The sequence below is a fragment of the Symphalangus syndactylus genome, chromosome 18, assembly GCF_028878055.3.
Source record: "Symphalangus syndactylus isolate Jambi chromosome 18, NHGRI_mSymSyn1-v2.1_pri, whole genome shotgun sequence".
NCBI classification, from domain to species: Eukaryota; Metazoa; Chordata; class Mammalia; order Primates; family Hylobatidae; genus Symphalangus; species Symphalangus syndactylus.
In genome coordinates, this window is record NC_072440.2 from 9,305,958 (window position 1) to 9,324,967 (window position 19,010).

At 57.0% G+C, this 19,010-nt stretch overlaps 2 protein-coding genes across 6 annotated transcripts; both read left to right on the forward strand.

Moving 5' to 3' along the window:
* The first annotated feature begins 1,866 nt into the window (after nucleotides 1-1,866).
* Nucleotides 1,867-8,737, forward strand: CHKB (choline kinase beta). Of its 3 annotated transcripts, none has more exons than XM_055251447.2 (11): nucleotides 1,867-5,174; nucleotides 5,375-5,483; nucleotides 5,870-5,983; nucleotides 6,179-6,312; nucleotides 7,075-7,170; nucleotides 7,287-7,345; nucleotides 7,432-7,513; nucleotides 7,621-7,729; nucleotides 7,873-7,976; nucleotides 8,191-8,272; nucleotides 8,443-8,737. In XM_055251447.2, the coding sequence occupies exons 1-11, from the start codon at nucleotides 4,951-4,953 to the stop codon at nucleotides 8,515-8,517; spliced, it is 1,188 nt and encodes a 395-aa protein (XP_055107422.1). In that variant the 5' UTR covers nucleotides 1,867-4,950; the 3' UTR covers nucleotides 8,518-8,737. The 3 variants fall into 3 exon arrangements, with proteins under 3 accessions (XP_055107422.1, XP_055107423.1, XP_063478470.1); XM_063622400.1 differs by having other exon boundaries at nucleotides 4,755-5,174; nucleotides 6,165-6,312; XM_055251448.2 differs by lacking the exons at nucleotides 7,621-7,729; nucleotides 7,873-7,976.
* CPT1B (carnitine palmitoyltransferase 1B) lies at nucleotides 8,557-19,010 on the forward strand. Of its 3 annotated transcripts, XM_055251438.2 has the most exons (21): nucleotides 8,557-8,703; nucleotides 9,044-9,151; nucleotides 9,757-9,916; nucleotides 10,230-10,369; nucleotides 10,663-10,840; nucleotides 11,057-11,158; nucleotides 11,356-11,493; nucleotides 11,579-11,656; nucleotides 13,051-13,158; nucleotides 13,232-13,316; nucleotides 13,937-14,132; nucleotides 14,846-15,031; nucleotides 15,595-15,700; nucleotides 15,781-15,897; nucleotides 16,358-16,522; nucleotides 16,605-16,739; nucleotides 16,854-17,006; nucleotides 17,494-17,607; nucleotides 18,207-18,299; nucleotides 18,452-18,537; nucleotides 18,790-19,010. In XM_055251438.2, exons 3-20 carry the CDS (start codon nucleotides 9,776-9,778, stop codon nucleotides 18,533-18,535), a joined length of 2,319 nt encoding a protein of 772 aa, XP_055107413.1. In that variant the 5' UTR covers nucleotides 8,557-8,703; nucleotides 9,044-9,151; nucleotides 9,757-9,775; the 3' UTR covers nucleotides 18,536-18,537; nucleotides 18,790-19,010. The 3 variants fall into 3 exon arrangements, with proteins under 3 accessions (XP_055107413.1, XP_063478463.1, XP_055107414.1); XM_055251439.2 differs by lacking the exons at nucleotides 8,557-8,703; nucleotides 9,044-9,151 and adding an exon at nucleotides 9,481-9,607; XM_063622393.1 differs by lacking the exons at nucleotides 8,557-8,703; nucleotides 11,356-11,493; nucleotides 11,579-11,656 and having other exon boundaries at nucleotides 8,874-9,151.

Consider the following 19,010-nt stretch of genomic DNA (forward strand, 5'->3'; position numbering starts at 1 on the left):
TGTGGCCTGCTGGTCCACCAGTATGAGGAGCTGAGAGTAACCTGGTGGTCTTTGCAGATTCAGGCTCAGCGGAGGTATCCTTCCTGCAACCAGTGGGAGTGCCCTCGTGGAAGCGTTCCTACCTGGGAAACAGGCTGTAATCCAGCAGATCCTAAGGCTGTGGAGACAGAATGTACAAATTCTACGTGTGAGTCACTGGGAATGATGGTGAGACGTAGCTAATCCTAACTCTTGGGTTCTTGGACCTGTGTCTGTTCTCGGATCCACATGATGTATCTACTGGGGGCAGAGCACCATATATTAGACTCTGATTCAGTGTATATATCCCATCTCCTCAGGATACTATCTGAGAACCAGGACCTCAGCTAAGCCCTTAAAAAGTCATCCCATCTTTCCAGTAGCCTAGCTGCTTTTACATAACGCAGGATATTAGAGAAGCAGTGGATCCCATGGTAATCCACACACTACCATACCTCTTTCACTATAAAATGGCTTTCTTGGCCTGAGGCAATGTGACCCATGATCCCATGTTGGTACATGGAGCATGCTTGAAGCTCCTGGATAGTGATGCTGGCCTGGGACCCTGTGGATACAGAAAACAAACCCTTATCCAGAGCAGATGTCAACTCCAGCAAGGATGAAGGGCTGTAACCGACTTGCCACTAAGTAACTAGTTGGGGTGCTCTAGGGATGGTATCTCAGGAGGGGCTCAGCACTGATCACTTTCAGCAGGAGTAATCATGAGACAAGCCTTGATAAAAGAAGGCCTGTGCTGGCGGACACTAACCTGTGCCCTTCTGCATGACGCCTCCACTCACAATCCACTGTTCAAGCACATAGGTAGCCAGGGGCACAGCTGACTGACATCCCATCCATCCTGCTGTTCAGCGACTCCTCTGCAGTATTAACACGAGGGAGAAAGATGCACATATTGTGTGGCCACTCCTGTAGGCCCATCTTCCCCTCTTGCTCTTTTCAGGCCCCTGACCAGCCAGCAGGACGTCACAACCCAGAAGTCCATATGCGTCCCTCCCTCAGGCCACTACTCTGTCCACTGTCCACTCCCTCCACACAAAGTGGATATCCACATGAACTGCTGGAAGCTCAGCCCCATAGAGGATTTCCTATTATCGTCCTTTAGGGTCACCCTGAATGGGACTGTAGTGTACCTGTGGTTCATTTTCAGTTCATATCAACACATCAAACTGACCCGTATACGAACCAGACCAGAATGCTTGTCTGCTAAGGGAGAAATATCAGTGCAAAGCAGATGTGGGGCCACACTGCCACCTCTTCCTGTAAATGACTGTTACCCACTAGACACGCTTGGGTCCAAGCCCGAGGCTACCTTTTTCATTGTACCATCAACTGCTACTGAGCCTCTGACCTACTGACTTGGAGGATCTGACGATACCTCACTTGGGCAGACCCTGTCGCATGGTCACTGATGTCCCACTAGCAGGTGCTCGGTTTCTACCTGGGTCTGGTAGTGTGCCTGGTACTGCTCTCACTTGGTGAGTAGTTCTCTGCGGCAGAAGGCATGGTCTTGTCCAAGAACTCTAGGACAGTGCACTACAACTCTTCCACTGGAGTTTGCCAGAGATGCCATATAGGGTCCTTCCTACCCCAAATAAGCCACCCGGTAACCCATTGGATCTATGCAGCAGGGAAGCCCATCTCCCAATCCAAATCTTTTTTTTTTTTTTTTTTTGAGATGGAGTCTTGCTCTGTCGCCCAGGCTGGAGTGCAGTGGCGCAGTCTCGGCTCACTGCAAGCTCCACCTCCCGGGTTCATGCCATTCTCCTGCCTCAGCCTCTCCGAGTAGCTGGGACTACAGGCACCCGCCACCACGCCCAGCTAATTTTTTTTTTTTTTTTTTTGTATTTTTAGTAGAGACGGGGTTTCACCGTGGTCTCGATCTCCTGACCTCGTGATCCGCCTGCCTCGGCCTCCCAAAGGGCTGGGATTACAAGCGTGAGCCACCGCGCCCGGCCCCAATCCAAATCTTTAACAGAGCCCTCTTTTCCTCTGGGCCCCACTCAAAGCTGGCAGTTTTCCCGTTACCCAATAAAGGGGTCAGAGAGGTATCCTCTAGTGTGGTGCATGCTGACTCCAAAACACAGAGGTGCATCAATGCTGTGACTCTTTCTTCCTTGTAAGGATGCAGGATGCAATAACTTGTCCCTGGCTTGCCCTCAAACGCTGCACCACTGAGAACGTCGCTGATATGGCAGGCTCCAGAACTGCTGAGGGCTTCTCGCTCATCCTCTGACATGCATGGCCTTAACAAGGCCAGAGCGCTTCCTTCTTCACCATGTCCAACTAGTATGACGTCATCAATGTTACATGGAATATAGATAAGCTACCTAAGGACTATTGTGACTGAGAACAGGAGAGTTCAAATAGCAAGAAGCAAGACCATTTACAGAGCTGTCCTTCCCATATAAATGTGAACTGCTTTTAATCCTCTTTACCACTGGGAATTGAAAAGAATGTTCACCAAGTCAATAATTGCATTATCAAGTGCCAGAGGTGCATTTATCGGTTCCAGTAAAGATACCACACCTAGCACAGCGGTGTGATCGGGGACACGACTTGGCTAAGTTTGTGCAGGACATCATCATTTACTTGAATCCACTGAGATTTAGCAGGAGCCATTCAGGTTAACTGAAGGGATGAAAGGGTAACCACTGCTTTATAAGTCTTCGAGGGCGAAATACCTCTGCAATTACACCTGGAATGCAGCATTGTTTCTGACTTACTGTCTTGGAAAGGTTTCAGTAGGGTGAGGAGTCTCAAAGGCTTCTACTTTGCTCTTCCTTACATATGGTACCAAAGGCCTAGGATCAATGTACAAGCTCCGCGCTCTGCTAGGTACAAACATCCCAAGTATGCATTGAGACCAGAGAAGTAACCACAGGACTTGGGTTGGGAATTCTGCTTATCATCTGATTTCCATAAGCCTGCACCCTAATGAGAGGGCCATGATGCTTCAGGGCTCCTGGAAACAGTGTCAGCTCAGATCCTGTATCAGCCCCTCAAAGACCTAGATAGTCCCTTTTCCGAAGTAAACTAGTTTTTTTGGTGTGTTTGTTGTTGTTGTTCAGACGGTCTTGCTGTGTTGCTCAGGCTGGAATTCAGTGGCGTGAACACAGGTGACTGCAGCCTTGACCTCCTGGGCTTAAGTGATTCTCTCACCTCAGCATCCAGAGTAGCTGGAACCACAGGCGCCTGCCACCACACCCAGCTAATCTTTTAATTTTTGTAAAGACAGTTTCTTGCTGTTGCCCAGGCTGGTCCCAAACTCCTGGGCTCAAACGATCCTCCTACCTCGGCTTCCCAAAGTGCAGGGATTACAAGCGTGACCCACCGACCCCAGCCAGAATCTTTTTTTTCTTTTTTTTTTGAGACAGAGTCTGGCTCTGTCACTCAGGCTGGAGTGCAGTGGCTCGCTGCAACAAGGCCTGGGTTCAAGAGATTCTCATGCCTCAGCCTCCCGTGTAGCTGGGATTACAGGCACAAGCCACCGCACCCGGCTAATTTTTGTATTTTTAGTAGCGACGGGGTTTTGCTATGTTGGCCAGACTGGTCTCAAACTCCTGTCCTCAAGTGATCCGCCCGCCCCGGCCCTCCCAAAATGCTGGGAGTACAGGCGTGAGCCACTGCGCCCGGCCCAGTTACTTTTTAAAGTGGCTCTAGGTCCCTTTAGGGAAGGACTGGAGGAATATTTCTTGGTACATGCTCAGATGCTGGTATTCTAAGATCCTCCCCGAAAGGAACCAAGCCTCCTTGTCAATTAATGGGCTCTAGGTCTCAAAACTGACTCAGATTTAAACAGAATGATCATGATTTTCCACTGCAGCAAGTGACATTAGCCTTGTGATCACCAATTGTTGATTTCTTTCTGGTTATCAAACAATACTCTAGTCAGAAGCCCCAAAGAACACCATGGTTCGACAGACATTGCCACAGATCTCTGTGGGTCCAGCGTTCCTGGTCGCCGCTCTAGCCTGGGGCAGAAGCAGAAATGCAGGAGGCACGCGTTTAAATCGGGACGCCCTCAATGTGAGGTGCGCAGGCCGAGGAGGAGTCTTCACTTTATGCTCTTGGGTTTGACTCTGTAATTGGTTCTAGGCCTGGAGGAGACGAGGAGGATAGGGGGAGAGGGGAATGAATGAAGACGCGCATCTCAAGCAGGGCAGCAAAAGCCTCCTCATTCAGAGTCGCGGCTCTACCGGCCAGGGAGTCCCCGTGTGACTGGCATGTATGCAACTAGAGTCATCCGAACTGTCCCAAGGGTCACATTCCTTCAGCAAATGTTTACTGCGTACCCACCGGGTGCCCGTATCCCGCACTCTGCCCGCGCTGTGGGGCCCTGCCTAGCGCGCGCGCGCTTCCTCCAGGCCTCACCCACGCTCAGGACGGACGCGCGCTGGGCGGCTCTTCCTTGTCGGAGCGCCCTAGGGGTCGGGGAAGAGGACCGGGCAAGGGAGCCCTCGCGCCGGAGCTGCAACTGCAGCCGCCGCCCGGCCGCCCCTCCGGCTCCCACAGAGACTCAGCTCCTTCTCTCGGGTCTTCCGGGACGCTACAGCGCCCAGGCCGTTCCTCGCCCGCGCACGCGCCGTTCCGCCACCTGACTGGCCCCCGGCGCCCCGGATTGGCCCAGGCCGTCCAACAGCGGCCCCGCCCAGAGAGAGGCCATTGGTCTTTGTCCATAGGGGCGGGGCACGGCGGAGAGCTGCGGTATTCGGCCTTCGGAAAGAGCCCCCGGGCCGCAGCACGGACAGAGCCGAGCGCCGCAGCCATGAGCCGAATAGAGCCGGAGAGACCCGAGTATGACCGGAGAAGTCCAGGCCGGCCGGAAGAGGAGCCGAGCGCGGCCGGAAGGAACCGAGCCCGTCCGAAGGGAGCGGAGCGCAGCTGGGCGTGGGGCCCGGTCGACCCCGCGCCATGGCGGCCGAGGGGGCAGCTGTGGCCGGAGGCGGGGCTGTTGGCGGCTGCCTGGCCAAAGACGGCTTGCAGCAGTCTAAGTGCCCGGACGCTACCCCAAAACGGCGGCGCGCCTCGTCGCTGTCGCGTGACGCCGAGCGCCGAGCCTACCAATGGTGCCGGGAGTACTTGGGCGGGGCCTGGCGCCGAGTGCAGCCCGAGGAGCTGAGGGTTTACCCCGTGAGGTGGGAGGTCAGGGGTCAGCCTCTCCGGTGCGCGGATCGGGGTCAGGGGTCAGCCGCGGGGCCCTCAGGATGCTCCATGTTTTCGCCCCCCTCTTGCGCCCGCGCCTGGGGCGGGGCGGGGCCGACCTGGCCGGGAGGGGGCCGGGGCCGCGGCAGGTAGGGCCGGCCGCCGGCTGAGCGCGCCTGGTGTGGGTCTGCAGCGGAGGCCTCAGCAACCTGCTCTTCCGCTGCTCGCTCCCGGATCACCTGCCCAGCGTTGGCGAGGAGCCCCGGGAGGTGCTGCTGCGGCTGTACGGAGCCATCCTGCAGGTGAGGGGGTTGTGAGCGCCGCAGCGCCAGTGGCTTTAGGGCCTGTCGCTTACGCGATGCGGGTAGTAGTGTTCCCATTGCGCAGTTGAGGACACCGAGGCTTACGGTCTCAGTAACACCTCATTACACCGAAGCCTGGGCCCGTATTCCCAGCGGTTTGGGAGGCTGAGGCGAGAGGATCACTTGAGCACAGGAGTTCGAGACCAGCCTGGACAACATAGTGAGACCCCCATCTCTAAATAAAAATAGACCAACGCTAAAGCCTGTGCTCCAGAGCCTCCAGGCAATTGGACCAGAAGTCCCAGCTCTGGTGGAAGGAAGGCGAGCCCTGATGTGTGTCCCTGTGCCACTTTGCCTTGGCCCCTTTGCTATCCATCGTTTTTCAGGGCGTGGACTCCCTGGTGCTGGAAAGCGTGATGTTCGCCATCCTTGCAGAGCGGTCGCTGGGGCCCCAGCTGTACGGAGTCTTTCCGGAGGGCCGGCTGGAACAGTACATCCCAGTACGAGACCAGTCCTACCCTCTCCTCCCCAAGGCACCTCCAGTCCCTAACCCTACCCCAGTGCCCAATGTCTGCCTTCACATCCCTCACCCCAAGTAGGGAATTTCCCCCAAAACCCTGACCTCCCCCCATTGCCCCAACCCTTCCCCCTCCTGCCCCAGCCCCATCACCACCCTGATAGCTTCCTGGGTGCAGAGCCGGCCATTGAAAACTCAAGAGCTTCGAGAGCCAGTGTTGTCAGCAGCCATTGCCACGAAGATGGCGCAATTTCATGGCATGGAGATGCCTTTCACCAAGGAGCCCCACTGGCTGTTTGGGACCATGGAGCGGTGAGTCAGGAGCCTCCTCAGGGCTCCTGTACACCTGAGCTGAACCTCCGTGCCAGTGGGTGTGTCCGGGGTTCTATCCAGCCCTCCACTTGAGTGGATTTGATGTCATGGGCTGTCACAGAACAGGCTTTGAAATGCTTGCCAGAGGCCACATGCAGTGCCTCATGCCTGGAATCCCAGAACTTTGGGAGCCGAGGTGGGTGAGGTGGGAGGATCACTTGAGCCCAGGAGGCGGAGGTTGCAGTGAGCTGAGATCATGCCATTGCACTTCAGCCTGGGTGAAAGAGCAAGACTCTGTCTCAAAAAAACAAACAAAAAAAGAAAATAAAAGAAATGATTGCCAAGGCCAGGCACGGTGGCTCATGCCTGTAATCCTAGCACTTTGGGAGGCTGAGGTGAGCAGATTGCCTGAGCTCAGGAGTTCAAGACCAGCCTGGACAACACGGTGAAACCCTGTCTCTATTAAAATACAAAAAATTAGCCAGGCGTGGCAGCATGTACCTGTAGTCCCAGCTACTCGGGAGGCTGAGGCAGGAGAATTGCTTGAACCCAGGAGGCAGCGGTTGCAGTGAACCGAGATCACACCACTGCACTCCAGCCTGGGTGACAGAGCAAGACTCCATTTCAAAAGAAAAAAGAAATGATTGCCAGACAAGTCACACAGTGATAGGAGCAGGGGTGCAGTAGTCTGGCCTGAGGGGTAGATAGGAGAAGAGTGGGAAAGAATAGCAGAGCCAGTGTATCCTATTCTTTGGGCTTCAGGTACCTAAAACAGATCCAGGACCTGCCCCCAACTGGCCTCCCTGAGATGAATCTGCTGGAGATGTACAGCCTGAAGGATGAGATGGGCAACCTCAGGTGAGAGCGGGCAGGACGAGTATTTACTGAGAGCTGGTGTCAGGGCCTGGCCTGTTAGGGTGGCTCTGATCTTCTAGTCACTCCTGCTCAGGACCCGTGCTCCCATACCCCTGCAGGAAGTTACTAGAGTCTACCCCATCACCAGTCGTCTTCTGCCACAATGACATCCAGGAAGGTAGGAGAAGGCATCTGAGTCTCCCAACCCAAGATAGAAGAGCCAGAGGGCTCTGGAGTGAGCAGAACCTCACCCCATTCCCCCAGGGAACATCTTGCTGCTTTCAGAGCCAGAAAATGCTGACAGCCTCATGCTGGTGGACTTCGAGTACAGCAGTTATAACTATAGGTGAGGCTGGAAAGATGGCTTCCCGTAGATCTGTTCCCATAAGGCGCTTGAGAACAGGCCAGCTGCCCAGGGCATTTGGGGACTGAATGTCCACCTTATTCTCCCAGGGGCTTTGACATTGGGAACCATTTTTGTGAGTGGGTTTATGATTATACTCACGAGGAATGGCCTTTCTACAAAGCAAGGCCCACAGACTACCCCACTCAAGGACAGCAGGTATGTGGGCCAGAGGCTGGGGAGCAGGACCCATCCTGTGAGGAAGGAGGGAGGTGGAGTCTGGAAGGAATGGCCGGAAAGGATGTTACCTGGGAAATACTCCACAGTCTCCCCAATTCCTGACTCTTGGCCATTGATCGTAGCTGCATTTTATTCGCCATTACCTGGCAGAGGCAAAGAAAGGTGAGACCCTCTCCCAAGAGGAGCAGAGAAAACTGGAAGAAGATTTGCTGGTAGAAGTCAGTCGGTGAGGAAGGAGGGGAGGGGCAGGGCGGGGTAGGTCAGAGCAGAGGAAAGAGGGATTGGGGAAGAGGCAGATTTATCAAGCTGCAGGGAAAGTGGCTGTGGAGAGTGGAGTTAGGACAGTGGGGGAGAAGTTAAAACTGTAGGGATTGGCCAACCTGGTCTAGCGGTGCTAGACGTGCTCTTGAATGCTCCTACTTTTCCTGCCCTCCCCCCAGGTATGCTCTGGCATCCCATTTCTTCTGGGGTCTGTGGTCCATCCTCCAGGCATCCATGTCCACCATAGAATTTGGTTACTTGGTAAGTGACCCTGGGGATGGGAATGCTAGCTGGGGGGCTGGGGAGCAGCAGCAGCCACACTCTTCTGGGAGGCCTGGGGAGTCCCGGGTGGCTGTGGGCAGCCTGAGGTGGATGTAGAATACTGGTCCCACGTCTTCTCACCACTGTGTGGGGTGGGTTTCCTTCCCTAGGACTATGCCCAGTCTCGGTTCCAGTTCTACTTCCAGCAGAAGGGGCAGCTGACCAGTGTCCACTCCTCATCCTGACTCTCCACCCTCCCACTCCTTGGATTTCTCCTGGAGCCTCCAGGGCAGGACCTTGGAGGGAGGAACAACGAGCAGAAGGCCCTGGGGACTGGGCTGAGCCCCCACGTGAAACTGAAGTTCAGGAGACCGGCCTCTCCCTGAGTTTGAGTAGGGCCCCATGGCTGGCAGGCCAGAGCCCCGTGCTGTGTATGTAACACAATAAACAAGCTTCTTCTTCGCACCCTGTGCTGGCCCTGCTGAGCAGCAGCAGAAAGTACCCAACCGAGCGGTACACACAAAGGGACTCTTCAGTACTCTGAGATTGAAAGTGGTTAGGGTTCATGCTGCCAATTGGGGTCCCCCATCCCTCCCCACTCCCCTGGCTCCAGCTTAGAATAATAAATACTAGGACTTGGGGAGGAGAAGGAGAGTGATGGGGATATGAAGATGACCCTGAGGCGGGGGTGCCGCCTGGAGCACCAGCGATCCCAGAACAGGCAGCATATGACACATCGGTGACCTTTTCCCTACATTTGGCTATTTTTAGCTCTAATGCCACCATCCTCACGAGACTGGGGCCCCCCAAGCTCCCAGACCTTTGAGCAACCTTCACTGCGCAGAAACCCAGCGCGCCCTGCGATTCCCACCGCGGAAGGTGGGTGGGTTCTGATTCCCGCCCCACGTTTTTCCCGACCGGGATTTGGGAGTAGGTGTCAGGTTCCTGGTGAGGGCGGGGCGGGGGTGGCTGGGCCTGAAGGACGTGGGGACACGGGCCAGAGTGGCTGGCCCCACGCACGGACAGGAGCGAACCCGAGCTGTGAGTAGGGGCCGGCGCAGGGCGGCCCGCGGGGGTCTGGGCCCCCAGCCCTGCACAGGACGGCGCTGGGTCCCGCGCGGTCGGGTGGGGAAGGGCGGGCTCCAGAACCCTGCCTCTGTCCAGGCCGGCTCCTCTTCCGGGACTCCTCTCTCCCCTGCCCGCTCCCTCGCTGACGCCCCCCAACTCCAGGCTGCCCTTCACCGTCCTTGGGGCTCCCGGAGCTTTCAAGGCCCAGACCCCCTGCACCACAGTGGCTGTGCCCACCCGAAAGGCTGGCGCGAGGATTTGGCGGCGGTTGGCCTGGCGGGGGGCGCGGGCCGGGGGCAGCCGCTAGTCGCGGGGTGGGGGGCGCGTGGGGTCGCGGACTGGCTGGGGGCGTCTCGGCGCGGCTGGCGGAGGGGCCGGCCTAAGCGCGCCCGCGCACCCATCTGCCCCCATCCTAGGTGCCGACCAACCCCCAGGATGGCGGAAGCTCACCAGGCCGTGGCCTTCCAGTTCACGGTGACCCCAGATGGGGTCGACTTCCGGCTCAGTCGGGAGGCCCTGAAACACGTCTACCTGTCTGGGATCAACTCCTGGAAGAAACGCCTGATCCGCATCAAGGTGCGCACAGGTGCTTCTCCCAGCAGGTGCAGAACGGAGCTCTCAGAGCCGCTGTCAGCTGTTAACCGCTTTGGTAGGGTCCCTCACTGCCTCCTTGGCTGGCACTTCTGCCCGGTGCAGGTTGTGGAAGTACAGACACCAGAGGGGTGCACAGGATGTGGTCTGACACAGGGAGCTGTGGATGGGGAGTAGGAGCACAGCAGGGCATCAGGAAAGCCTTACAGGCCAAGACCAGGAGCCAGTTCCCAAGACTTCACAGGCAGGCTAACCTCACGCCCTCCGGCTCCATAAGGGCGCCTGTTTCTGCCCACAGAATGGCATCCTCAGGGGCGTGTACCCTGGCAGCCCCACCAGCTGGCTGGTTGTCATCATGGCAACAGTGGGTTCCTCCTTCTGCGACGTGGATGTCTCCTTGGGGCTGGTCAGTTGCATCCAGAGATGCCTCCCTCAGGGGTAAGGAGTGAAACTGGAGGGGCACAGGTGTCACCAGGGAGGGCTGGGCCCAGCTCCCAAGGCTGAGGTTCCTGAGCTGGGCAGATACAGGACAGTAGCCATTGGCAGTCACGGGGCAGCCCTCCCCTATGACAACCATTGTCTTAGCCCTATATCAGCTCTTATTTGATTCAGTCAGACATGAGTGTGCCCAGGGAGGTTCTTCCCCTTGGTGTCTTCCCCAGAGACAGTTCACAGCCACCCAAGGCTGGCCTCAAGAGGACCCTCTGCAGCCCTTGCCCCCTCTCCAATAGGTGTGGCCCCTACCAGACCCCGCAGACCCGGGCACTTCTCAGCATGACCATCTTCTCCACGGGCGTCTGGGTGACAGGCATCTTCTTCTTCCGCCAAACCCTGAAGCTGCTTCTCTCCTACCATGGGTGGATGTTCGAGATGCATGGCAAGACCAGCAACTTGACCAGGATCTGGGCTGTGAGCAGCAGCCAGTGGAGGGGTTCAGGCACCTGGGTTGAGACTCTTTGGACTCCTTTGGGGTTCTGAGCTAGAGGGGAGAGGCAGACAGGGCACTGTGCCTGGTGTGTGATTTGTCCTGGAGGGGCTGGGATGGCTCAGGGTCTCAGGGAGTGGCTGGTTGGTTTCCATTCTTTCCACTGGCTCCCACCCCAGCACTCTGCTTTGTACCCCCAGATGTGTATCCGCCTTCTATCCAGCCGGCACCCTATGCTCTACAGCTTCCAGACATCTCTGCCCAAGCTTCCTGTGCCCAGGGTGTCAGCCACAATTCAGCGGGTGAGGGCCTCGCTTGGGCATCCCAGTGTGGGCAGGGGAGGCTGGATTCAGGAGATGTTTCCAAATATAAGGTCTATGCAAAGAGTGGCCTTTAGGGCTTGAGAATGGGCTGGGTGAGGAGGGAGAGGTGGGAAGAGGATTAAGATAGAGGCAACCCTCGCCATCTGGACCCACGGTGATGATAACTGGCTGGACAGTACTTAGAGTCTGTGCGCCCCTTGTTGGATGATGAGGAGTATTACCGCATGGAGATGCTGGCCAAAGAATTCCAGGACAAGACTGCCCCCAGGCTGCAGAAATACCTGGTGCTCAAGTCATGGTGGGCAAGTAACTATGTAAGTTTGTGCCCATGGGCTCATTGTCACCTGCTGTGTGTCCTGGCTGCCCCTGCCCCAGCTCTAAGCTTCCACCTGCCCACAGGTGAGTGACTGGTGGGAAGAGTACGTCTACCTTCGAGGCAGGAGCCCTCTCATGGTGAACAGCAACTATTATGTCATGGTATGAACTGGAGCCCCCAGGCCCCCGCGTGTGCTCAGCTCTGTCCCAGCTCCAAGGCAAAGGACCTGGAGGACAGCCCGGGGCTCTAGTAGCAGCTTCCATGGGCAAGTGGAGGTTATGGAGTGAGGCCTGAGGGAAAGGGAAGAGGGAGAGGAGATCCTAGAAGAGTCCAGAAGCAGCTTAGGGGCAGTGAGGATCCTGAGGATGAGGAGAGTGGAGACCCCCAGCCTGCCACCGCCTCTCTGAGTCCTGGGGTCACCGCCCCTGCCCAGCTCAGGCTCTGTCACCTCTTTCCTTGGTTTCCTCACTGGCCTCCTGGCCATGGGTTCCCAGCTGTCCTGACACCATGACCAGGGAGTTGTCTAGAACATGTCTTGCTTTGTGTCCCTCTGCAGAGCCAGACAGCAGAATGAAGGCAGTCTGCCTCTGCCCCATGTAACTGGCCCTTCTGAGTCTCTGAGTCTTCCAGCCACCTGGGCTGTATAGCACGCCTCTTCTCTCCTTTCCCACTGTCCAAAGCACACTTGACCTGCCAGAGTCTACTGGGATTCTCCTGCATAAGCTGTCCTTCCAGGAACTTACACACAACTTGTCCATACCAGAGGTTTTAAACTGCTTTTAAGTGGTAGAACCCCTTTATCAAAGCAAAAGAAGTAGAATACAAGCACATAAAATAGCTTATAAAAAGGCAGCTCAGGCCAGGTGCAGTGGCTCATGCCTGTAATCCCAGCACTTTGAGAGGCCAAGGCAGGTGGATCACAAGGTCAGGAGATCGAGACCATCCTAACACGGTGAAACTCCATCTCTACCAAAAATACAAAAAATTAGCTGGGTGTGGTGGCAGGTGCCTGTAGTCCCAGCTACTCTGAAGGCTGAGGCAGGAGAATGGTGTGAACCCAGGAGGCGGAGCTTGCAGTGAGCCGAGATCGCACCACTGCACTCCAGCCTGGGCGACAGAGTGAGACTCTGTCTCAAAAAAAAAATTAAAAATTAAAAATAAAAATAAATAAATAAATAAAAAGCTCAGAGCCAGGCGTGGTGGTGCATGACTTCAATCCCTGCAACTCAGGAGGCTGAGGCAGAAGGATCACTTAGGGCCAGGAATTTGAGGCTGCAGTGAGCCAGGCTTGTCCTGCTGCACTCCAGCCTGGGCAACACAGCAAGACCCTAACTCTAAAAAATAAAGAATAAAGCAGCTCAGGCTGAAGCTGGAGCAGAGGGTTACTGTGATCAGTTGTACATTTCTGGAGGTTCACCCCAGCAGCACGTGCAGGATGTACTGGAAGAGGGAGACAGAACACCTCAGGCCCCCGAAGAGATTGGTCCTTGGGTCAGCAAGACCCAGGTGACACCCAGACAGAGGCCCCCACCCCGCGGGCTCTGTTTCTCTGTAGGACCTTGTGCTCATCAAGAATACAGACGTGCAGGCAGCCCGCCTGGGAAACATCATCCACGCCATGATCATGTATCGCCGTAAACTGGACCGCGAAGAAATCAAGCCTGTGAGTTGCCTCAGGGTTGAAGGTGGGATGGGAGAGGAGACCTGAGTCTGAGCCATGCTGGGCCTTCCCTCAGGTGATGGCACTGGGCATAGTGCCCATGTGCTCCTACCAGATGGAGAGGATGTTCAACACCACTCGGATCCCGGGCAAGGACACAGGTAACTGAGCCCCCTCCCTACTAGCTGTGGGCCATCTGGCTGGCTCACTGCCCTCCTGCCTGCTCATCACCAAGCGTCCCCAGTGTCTCAGGGTCCTGAAACTGAACAGTAGTCAATTGTGACAGATACTAGACATCTATTATTTACAGGCGTGATGCTAGTGCAGGGACCCCATGGGGCCCAGAGCAGAGCCCCTCCCCTCCGGGGCTCACTGTGCGTGGTGAAGGGAGTCCTGCTGCAGCCCAAAGCGTAGGACAGACCCGGCGCCGCCATGGAGCTGGCAGAGGAGGGGAGGGGGGCACCCAGGAGTCTGGCAGAGGCAGCAGCCTTCCCTGCTTCTGACACTGTATCCTTAGGTGGTTTGCACAACCTCCTAGTGTGTCGTTTCCTCTTCTGCGAAATACTTTATAGGATTGTTGTTGATGTTACATGAGAGATAGCAGAAGCACCCAGCACAGGGCCTGGTTTAGGACACACAGATCCCATCCAGGGGGCAGGAAGGCCCAGGCAGAGGCCGAGCAAAGCAGGGTCTGCAGGGGTCACCTAGTTCATGGGAGGTGGGCCCTTCCCAGGATGTAGCTGGGGGCCCCGCCTCAGCTTGCCCGTGGCCTCTGTCACAGATGTGCTACAGCACCTCTCGGACAGCCGGCACGTGGCTGTCTACCACAAGGGACGCTTCTTCAAGCTGTGGCTCTATGAGGGCTCCCGTCTGCTCAAGCCTCAGGATCTGGAGATGCAGTTCCAGAGGATCCTGGATGACCCCTCCCCACCTCAGCCTGGGGAGGAGAAGCTGGCAGCCCTCACTGCAGGAGGAAGGTATTGGCCTGTGGGGAGGGACTGTCCTCACCCTGAGTTCAGGGCTCCGTGAGGAGAGGAGCATGGCCCTGCCTGCCACCCTGGAACTGGAGGCTGGAGGCACAACTAGGGGAGGGGCATTGGTGGTCATGGCAGCAGGACAGCCAGCATAACCTACCTCTGATGGGTGGCAGCCAGGTGAAGTGTGCAGAGGGTGGAGACACCCTCCAAAATAGCCTGGCAACCCCACCTCCAGGCCCAGCCTGGCACACACCCCCCCACCTCCAGGCCCAGCCTGGCACGCACACCCCCACCTCCAGGCCCAGCCTGGCACGCACACCCCCACCTCCAGGCCCAGCCTGGCACGCACACCCCCACCTCCAGGCCCAGCCTGGCACGTACACCCCCACCTCCAGGCCCAGCCTGGCACCCACACCCCCACCTCCAGGCCCAGCCTGGCACACACCCCCACCTCCAGGCCCAGCCTGGCACCCACACCCCCACCTCCAGGCCCAGCCTGGCACGCACACCCCCACCTCCAGGCCCAGCCTGGCACGCACACCCCCACCTCCAGGCCCAGCCTGGCACCCCCACATCTCCAGGTCTAGCGTGGTACCCCCCAATCTCCAGGTCCAGCCTGGCACCCCACCCCCATCTCCAGGTCCAGCCAGGCCCTCAGAGGCACCCTTATCCCAAGTCCACCTGCCCACTGCTTACCCTGCCCCGTGCTGCAGGGTGGAGTGGGCACAGGCACGCCAGGCCTTCTTTAGCTCTGGAAAGAATAAGGCTGCCTTGGAGACCATCGAGCGTGCTGCTTTCTTCGTGGCCCTGGATGAGGAATCCTACTGCTATGACCCCGAAGATGAGGCCAGCCTCAGCCTCTATGGCAAGGCTCTGCTACATGGCAACTGCTACAACAGGTACGGCAGCCCCAGCCCCACAGGTCATAGCTGAAGGTTAAAAGTTAGGGTTATGGTTAGAGGATTAAAGACAAAAGAAGGTAGGGTTATGAGCTGGGTGGGGTGGCACACACCTTTGATCCTAGCACTCTGGGAGGCCAAGGCAGGTGGATCACTTGAGTGCAGGAGCTCAAGACCAGCCTGGGCAACGTAGCGAGACCCCTTCTTAAAAGTAGTTAGGATTGTGATTAGTGGTTAGGTAGGGATAGTGGCTAGGGTTAAAGGCTAGGGTTTGGGTTAGGGAATAGGGTTAGAAGCCGGGCATGGTGGCAGGCACCTGTAATCCCAGCTAGTCAGAAGGCTGAGGCAGGAGAATCCCTTGAATCCAGGAGGTTACAGGAAGCCAAGATCACACCACTGCACTCCAGCCTGGGCAACAGAGCAAGACTCCATCTCAATTTAAAAAAAGAGAGAAAAAGAGAAAGAGAATAGGGTTAGTAATTAGGGTTAAAGGTTGGGGTTGCAGGTCAGGCTCCTCTGGACATTCCCAGCTTTGGTTCTTCATGTGTCTACTCTTTCTGCAGGTGGTTTGACAAATCCTTCACTCTCATTTCCTTCAAGAATGGCCAGTTGGGTCTCAATGCAGAGCATGCATGGGCAGACGCTCCCATCATTGGGCACCTCTGGGAGGTAATAGCCTTGCGGAGGGAACCTGCAGGGCAGGCTGTAGGGGATGAGGCCGGCCTCTCAGTCTCATCCTCTCCCTGTAGTTTGTCCTGGGCACAGACAGCTTCCATCTGGGCTACACGGAGACTGGGCACTGCCTGGGCAAACCGAACCCTGCGCTCGCACCTCCTACGCGGCTGCAGTGGGACATTCCAAAACAGGTGGGTTGGAAGCTCCCAGAGCAGGTGTGAGACCACAAAGCAGCAGGTGGGTACAACCCCAAGGCCTGAGCCTCCTCTCCTGCTGGCCCCACTGCCTGGCCCAGCCCTCAGGAAGGCACAGGGCCCATCTCAGGATACCCGTAGAGTCCAAACTGGCTTCAGGGAGGACAGAGACCACCCACCGCCCCTGGGGCCATCTGTGTTTAGAGACAGCCATGAGATGGAGGAGGCACTCACAGGCCCCTGGAGCATTTTCAGCACTTCCCTCTTCCCCCCAAAGCTCAGCCCGGCCTCTGGGGGCTGATTGTCCCTCAGATTGTCTTTTGCGTACCCTCCTCCTGAAGATGTCTTGGCCAGCTGTGCCCTTTCTCCACCAGCTAAACGTCATGCCTCCTAGACGTGACCCAGAGTCCTGCTTGGAGAGCCCTACCCTCAGCTGACCCTTCCCATGTCTTGGCAGTGCCAGGCGGTCATCGAGAGTTCCTACCAGGTGGCCAAGGCACTGGCAGACGACGTGGAGTTGTACTGCTTCCAGTTCCTGCCCTTTGGCAAAGGCCTCATCAAGAAGTGCCGGACCAGCCCTGATGCCTTTGTGCAGATTGCGCTGCAGCTGGCTCACTTCCGGGTAGGAGCCCCGCCTCCCGCTGCTGAGAGGGCAGGGTGGTTCCGGGGTCCACCTGCCAGATTCACCCCTCTGTATATCCCAGGACAGGGGTAAGTTCTGCCTGACCTATGAGGCCTCAATGACCAGAATGTTCCGGGAGGGACGGACTGAGACTGTGCGTTCCTGTACCAGCGAGTCCACAGCCTTTGTGCAGGCCATGATGGAGGGGTCCCACACGGTGAGTGTCCTCTGCCCACAGGGGGGTCACAGTCGTCGGGTGAGGTGCCCCCTCTGCCTCCTGTCTGCCTGGAGGGCCAGGGCTACCCTTCACCCCTTTACTTCTGCCCCGCAGAAAGCAGACCTGCGAGATCTCTTCCAGAAAGCTGCTAAGAAGCACCAGAATATGTACCGCCTGGCCATGACTGGGGCAGGGATCGACAGGCACCTCTTCTGCCTTTACTTGGTCTCCAAGTACTTAGGAGTCAGCTCTCCTTTCCTCGCTGAGGTCAGCAGTGTTGTTGGGTGTGTTCTTTGTCCCACTGCCCTCCTACACGCAGGGCTTGGGCCATCTCATGATGGGGCACGGCCTGTTTTCTGTCTGGCTCTCTCCCCTGAAGCTCCCTGGAGGGCTGGGCCAGCTTTCCCGCCCACACCCCACCTGGGCCTGAGGTCCTGGGACTGAGCAGGAGCAACATCCTCTTCGTGGCGTTGGTGTTCTTGTGACAGGGAACAGACAAATATATGTTCTGTCAGGTGGTGACAGCACTACTGAGACTAGTGAGGCTACGTGGGGGAGAGGCAGAGCAGAGGGAGGGCTGGGCAGCTCACACAAGCCTTATGTGGCATGATGCGTAGGGGACCACGGGGTGGTGGCCAGGGAGCTCCTGCGCCCTCAGCAGAACCGTGCCTGGCTCAGAGCAGGTCGCAGGCACCACGTGTCGGACAGGTGCTTTGGGTTTGTGGCCTCTGACCAGCTGCGGCCTCCGTTGCAGGTGCTCTCGGAACCCTGGCGTCTCTCCACCAGCCAGATCCCCCAATCCCAGATCCGCATGTTCGACCCAGAGCAGCACCCCAATCACCTGGGCGCTGGAGGTGGCTTTGGCCCTGTGAGTGCTCCTGAAGGGAGTGGGTGGGCAGCACCAGGGCCCTGAGGGTTTCAGTGGCGAGTGCAGGCCCTGAGGTCAGACAAGAGGCAGGAGCACCTTGCTTAGAGGAGCGCATAACCCCAGACCTGCATGGAAGCAGAATGTTAGCTATGGACTCAGGCAGCCAAGCACCTGGGACCCACCCATCCCAAATACCTCCCTGCTGGAGCATGACCGTGCCTGGGGCTGGTTTCCAGGGAACTGGGCAGTGCACCAGGTACTTCTGAAGTCTGCTTATCCAAGAGAGTGCAGCTGTCTCCCACAGAAACCTTCACGTGGGCTAGCTTGTCAGAAGGCTGGAGAACCCTCTGGACAGAGACGGAGTGATCTAGAGGATAAGGCCCCTGAGGGAAACTGGGAGGTCCTAGATCCCTTGGCGGGGTCTGGGCAGCATTCTTTGGTTTTCACGGTTTCCTGGGTGTGGTCCTCAGGAAGAATGCAGTGTCTAGGGCTGGGGCCCTTCCTGCAACTCTTGTGGGAAGATCAAGTACAATATCAGCTTGGCTGTCAGATCTTCAGGGTTTGATTTATGCCTTCTTCACCCTTCGTGTTGCCCTCAGGTAGCAGATGATGGCTATGGGGTTTCCTACATGATCGCGGGCGAGAACACGATCTTCTTCCACATCTCCAGCAAGTTCTCAAGCTCAGAGACGGTGAGTCTCCTGCCACAGCTCAGGCCTGAGGAAGGGGTGCCACCTGGGGCTGCCCAGGAACACAGGTGTCTTTGGCCGGGGAGGCACCCTTGCTTGTGGGAACAGAGGGGTGGGTGCATATCTGAAGGTGCATCTGAACTCGGCTCCCACAGAACGCCCAGCGCTTTGGAAACCACATCCGCCAAGCCCTGCTGGACATCGCTGATCTTTTCCAAGTTCCCAAGGCCGACAGCTGAAGGTTGGAGAAATGCCAGCTGCCCTTTCATCCCCACACTGTGGAGGAAGGGACCTGTGGCAGCTCACAGGCATGAGGGGTGGCCGTGCACAGGTGCCCAGGCTCCAAGGACAGCTCTGGCAGCAGGTCCTCACTGGGCAGATGCTGCTCCCTGAGGGCCCAGGTGGTGGAGGTGGGGTTGGAGCAGGAAGGGAATTTTGTTTTTTTTTTCTTGATAGATACTAATAAAAATAAGGCTGTGTAATTTTCTCTCAGCCCTTAGGTACCTGTGTTTTGTTTGGGAACTAGGAGGCCCTTCCCCTCCCCCAGCTCAGACCACAGAGGTGGCAAGACAAGGGCTGAAGCTGGAAGACTGTTCATGAGGGACTTGTGTGACCTGCTTTGAAATGTGTGACTCTGCTGAGTGACGTAGGCTCTGAGATAGCTGTCCACGACCACGGGTTTGCTTGGAATAAATTCTTGCCTCAGAACTTTCA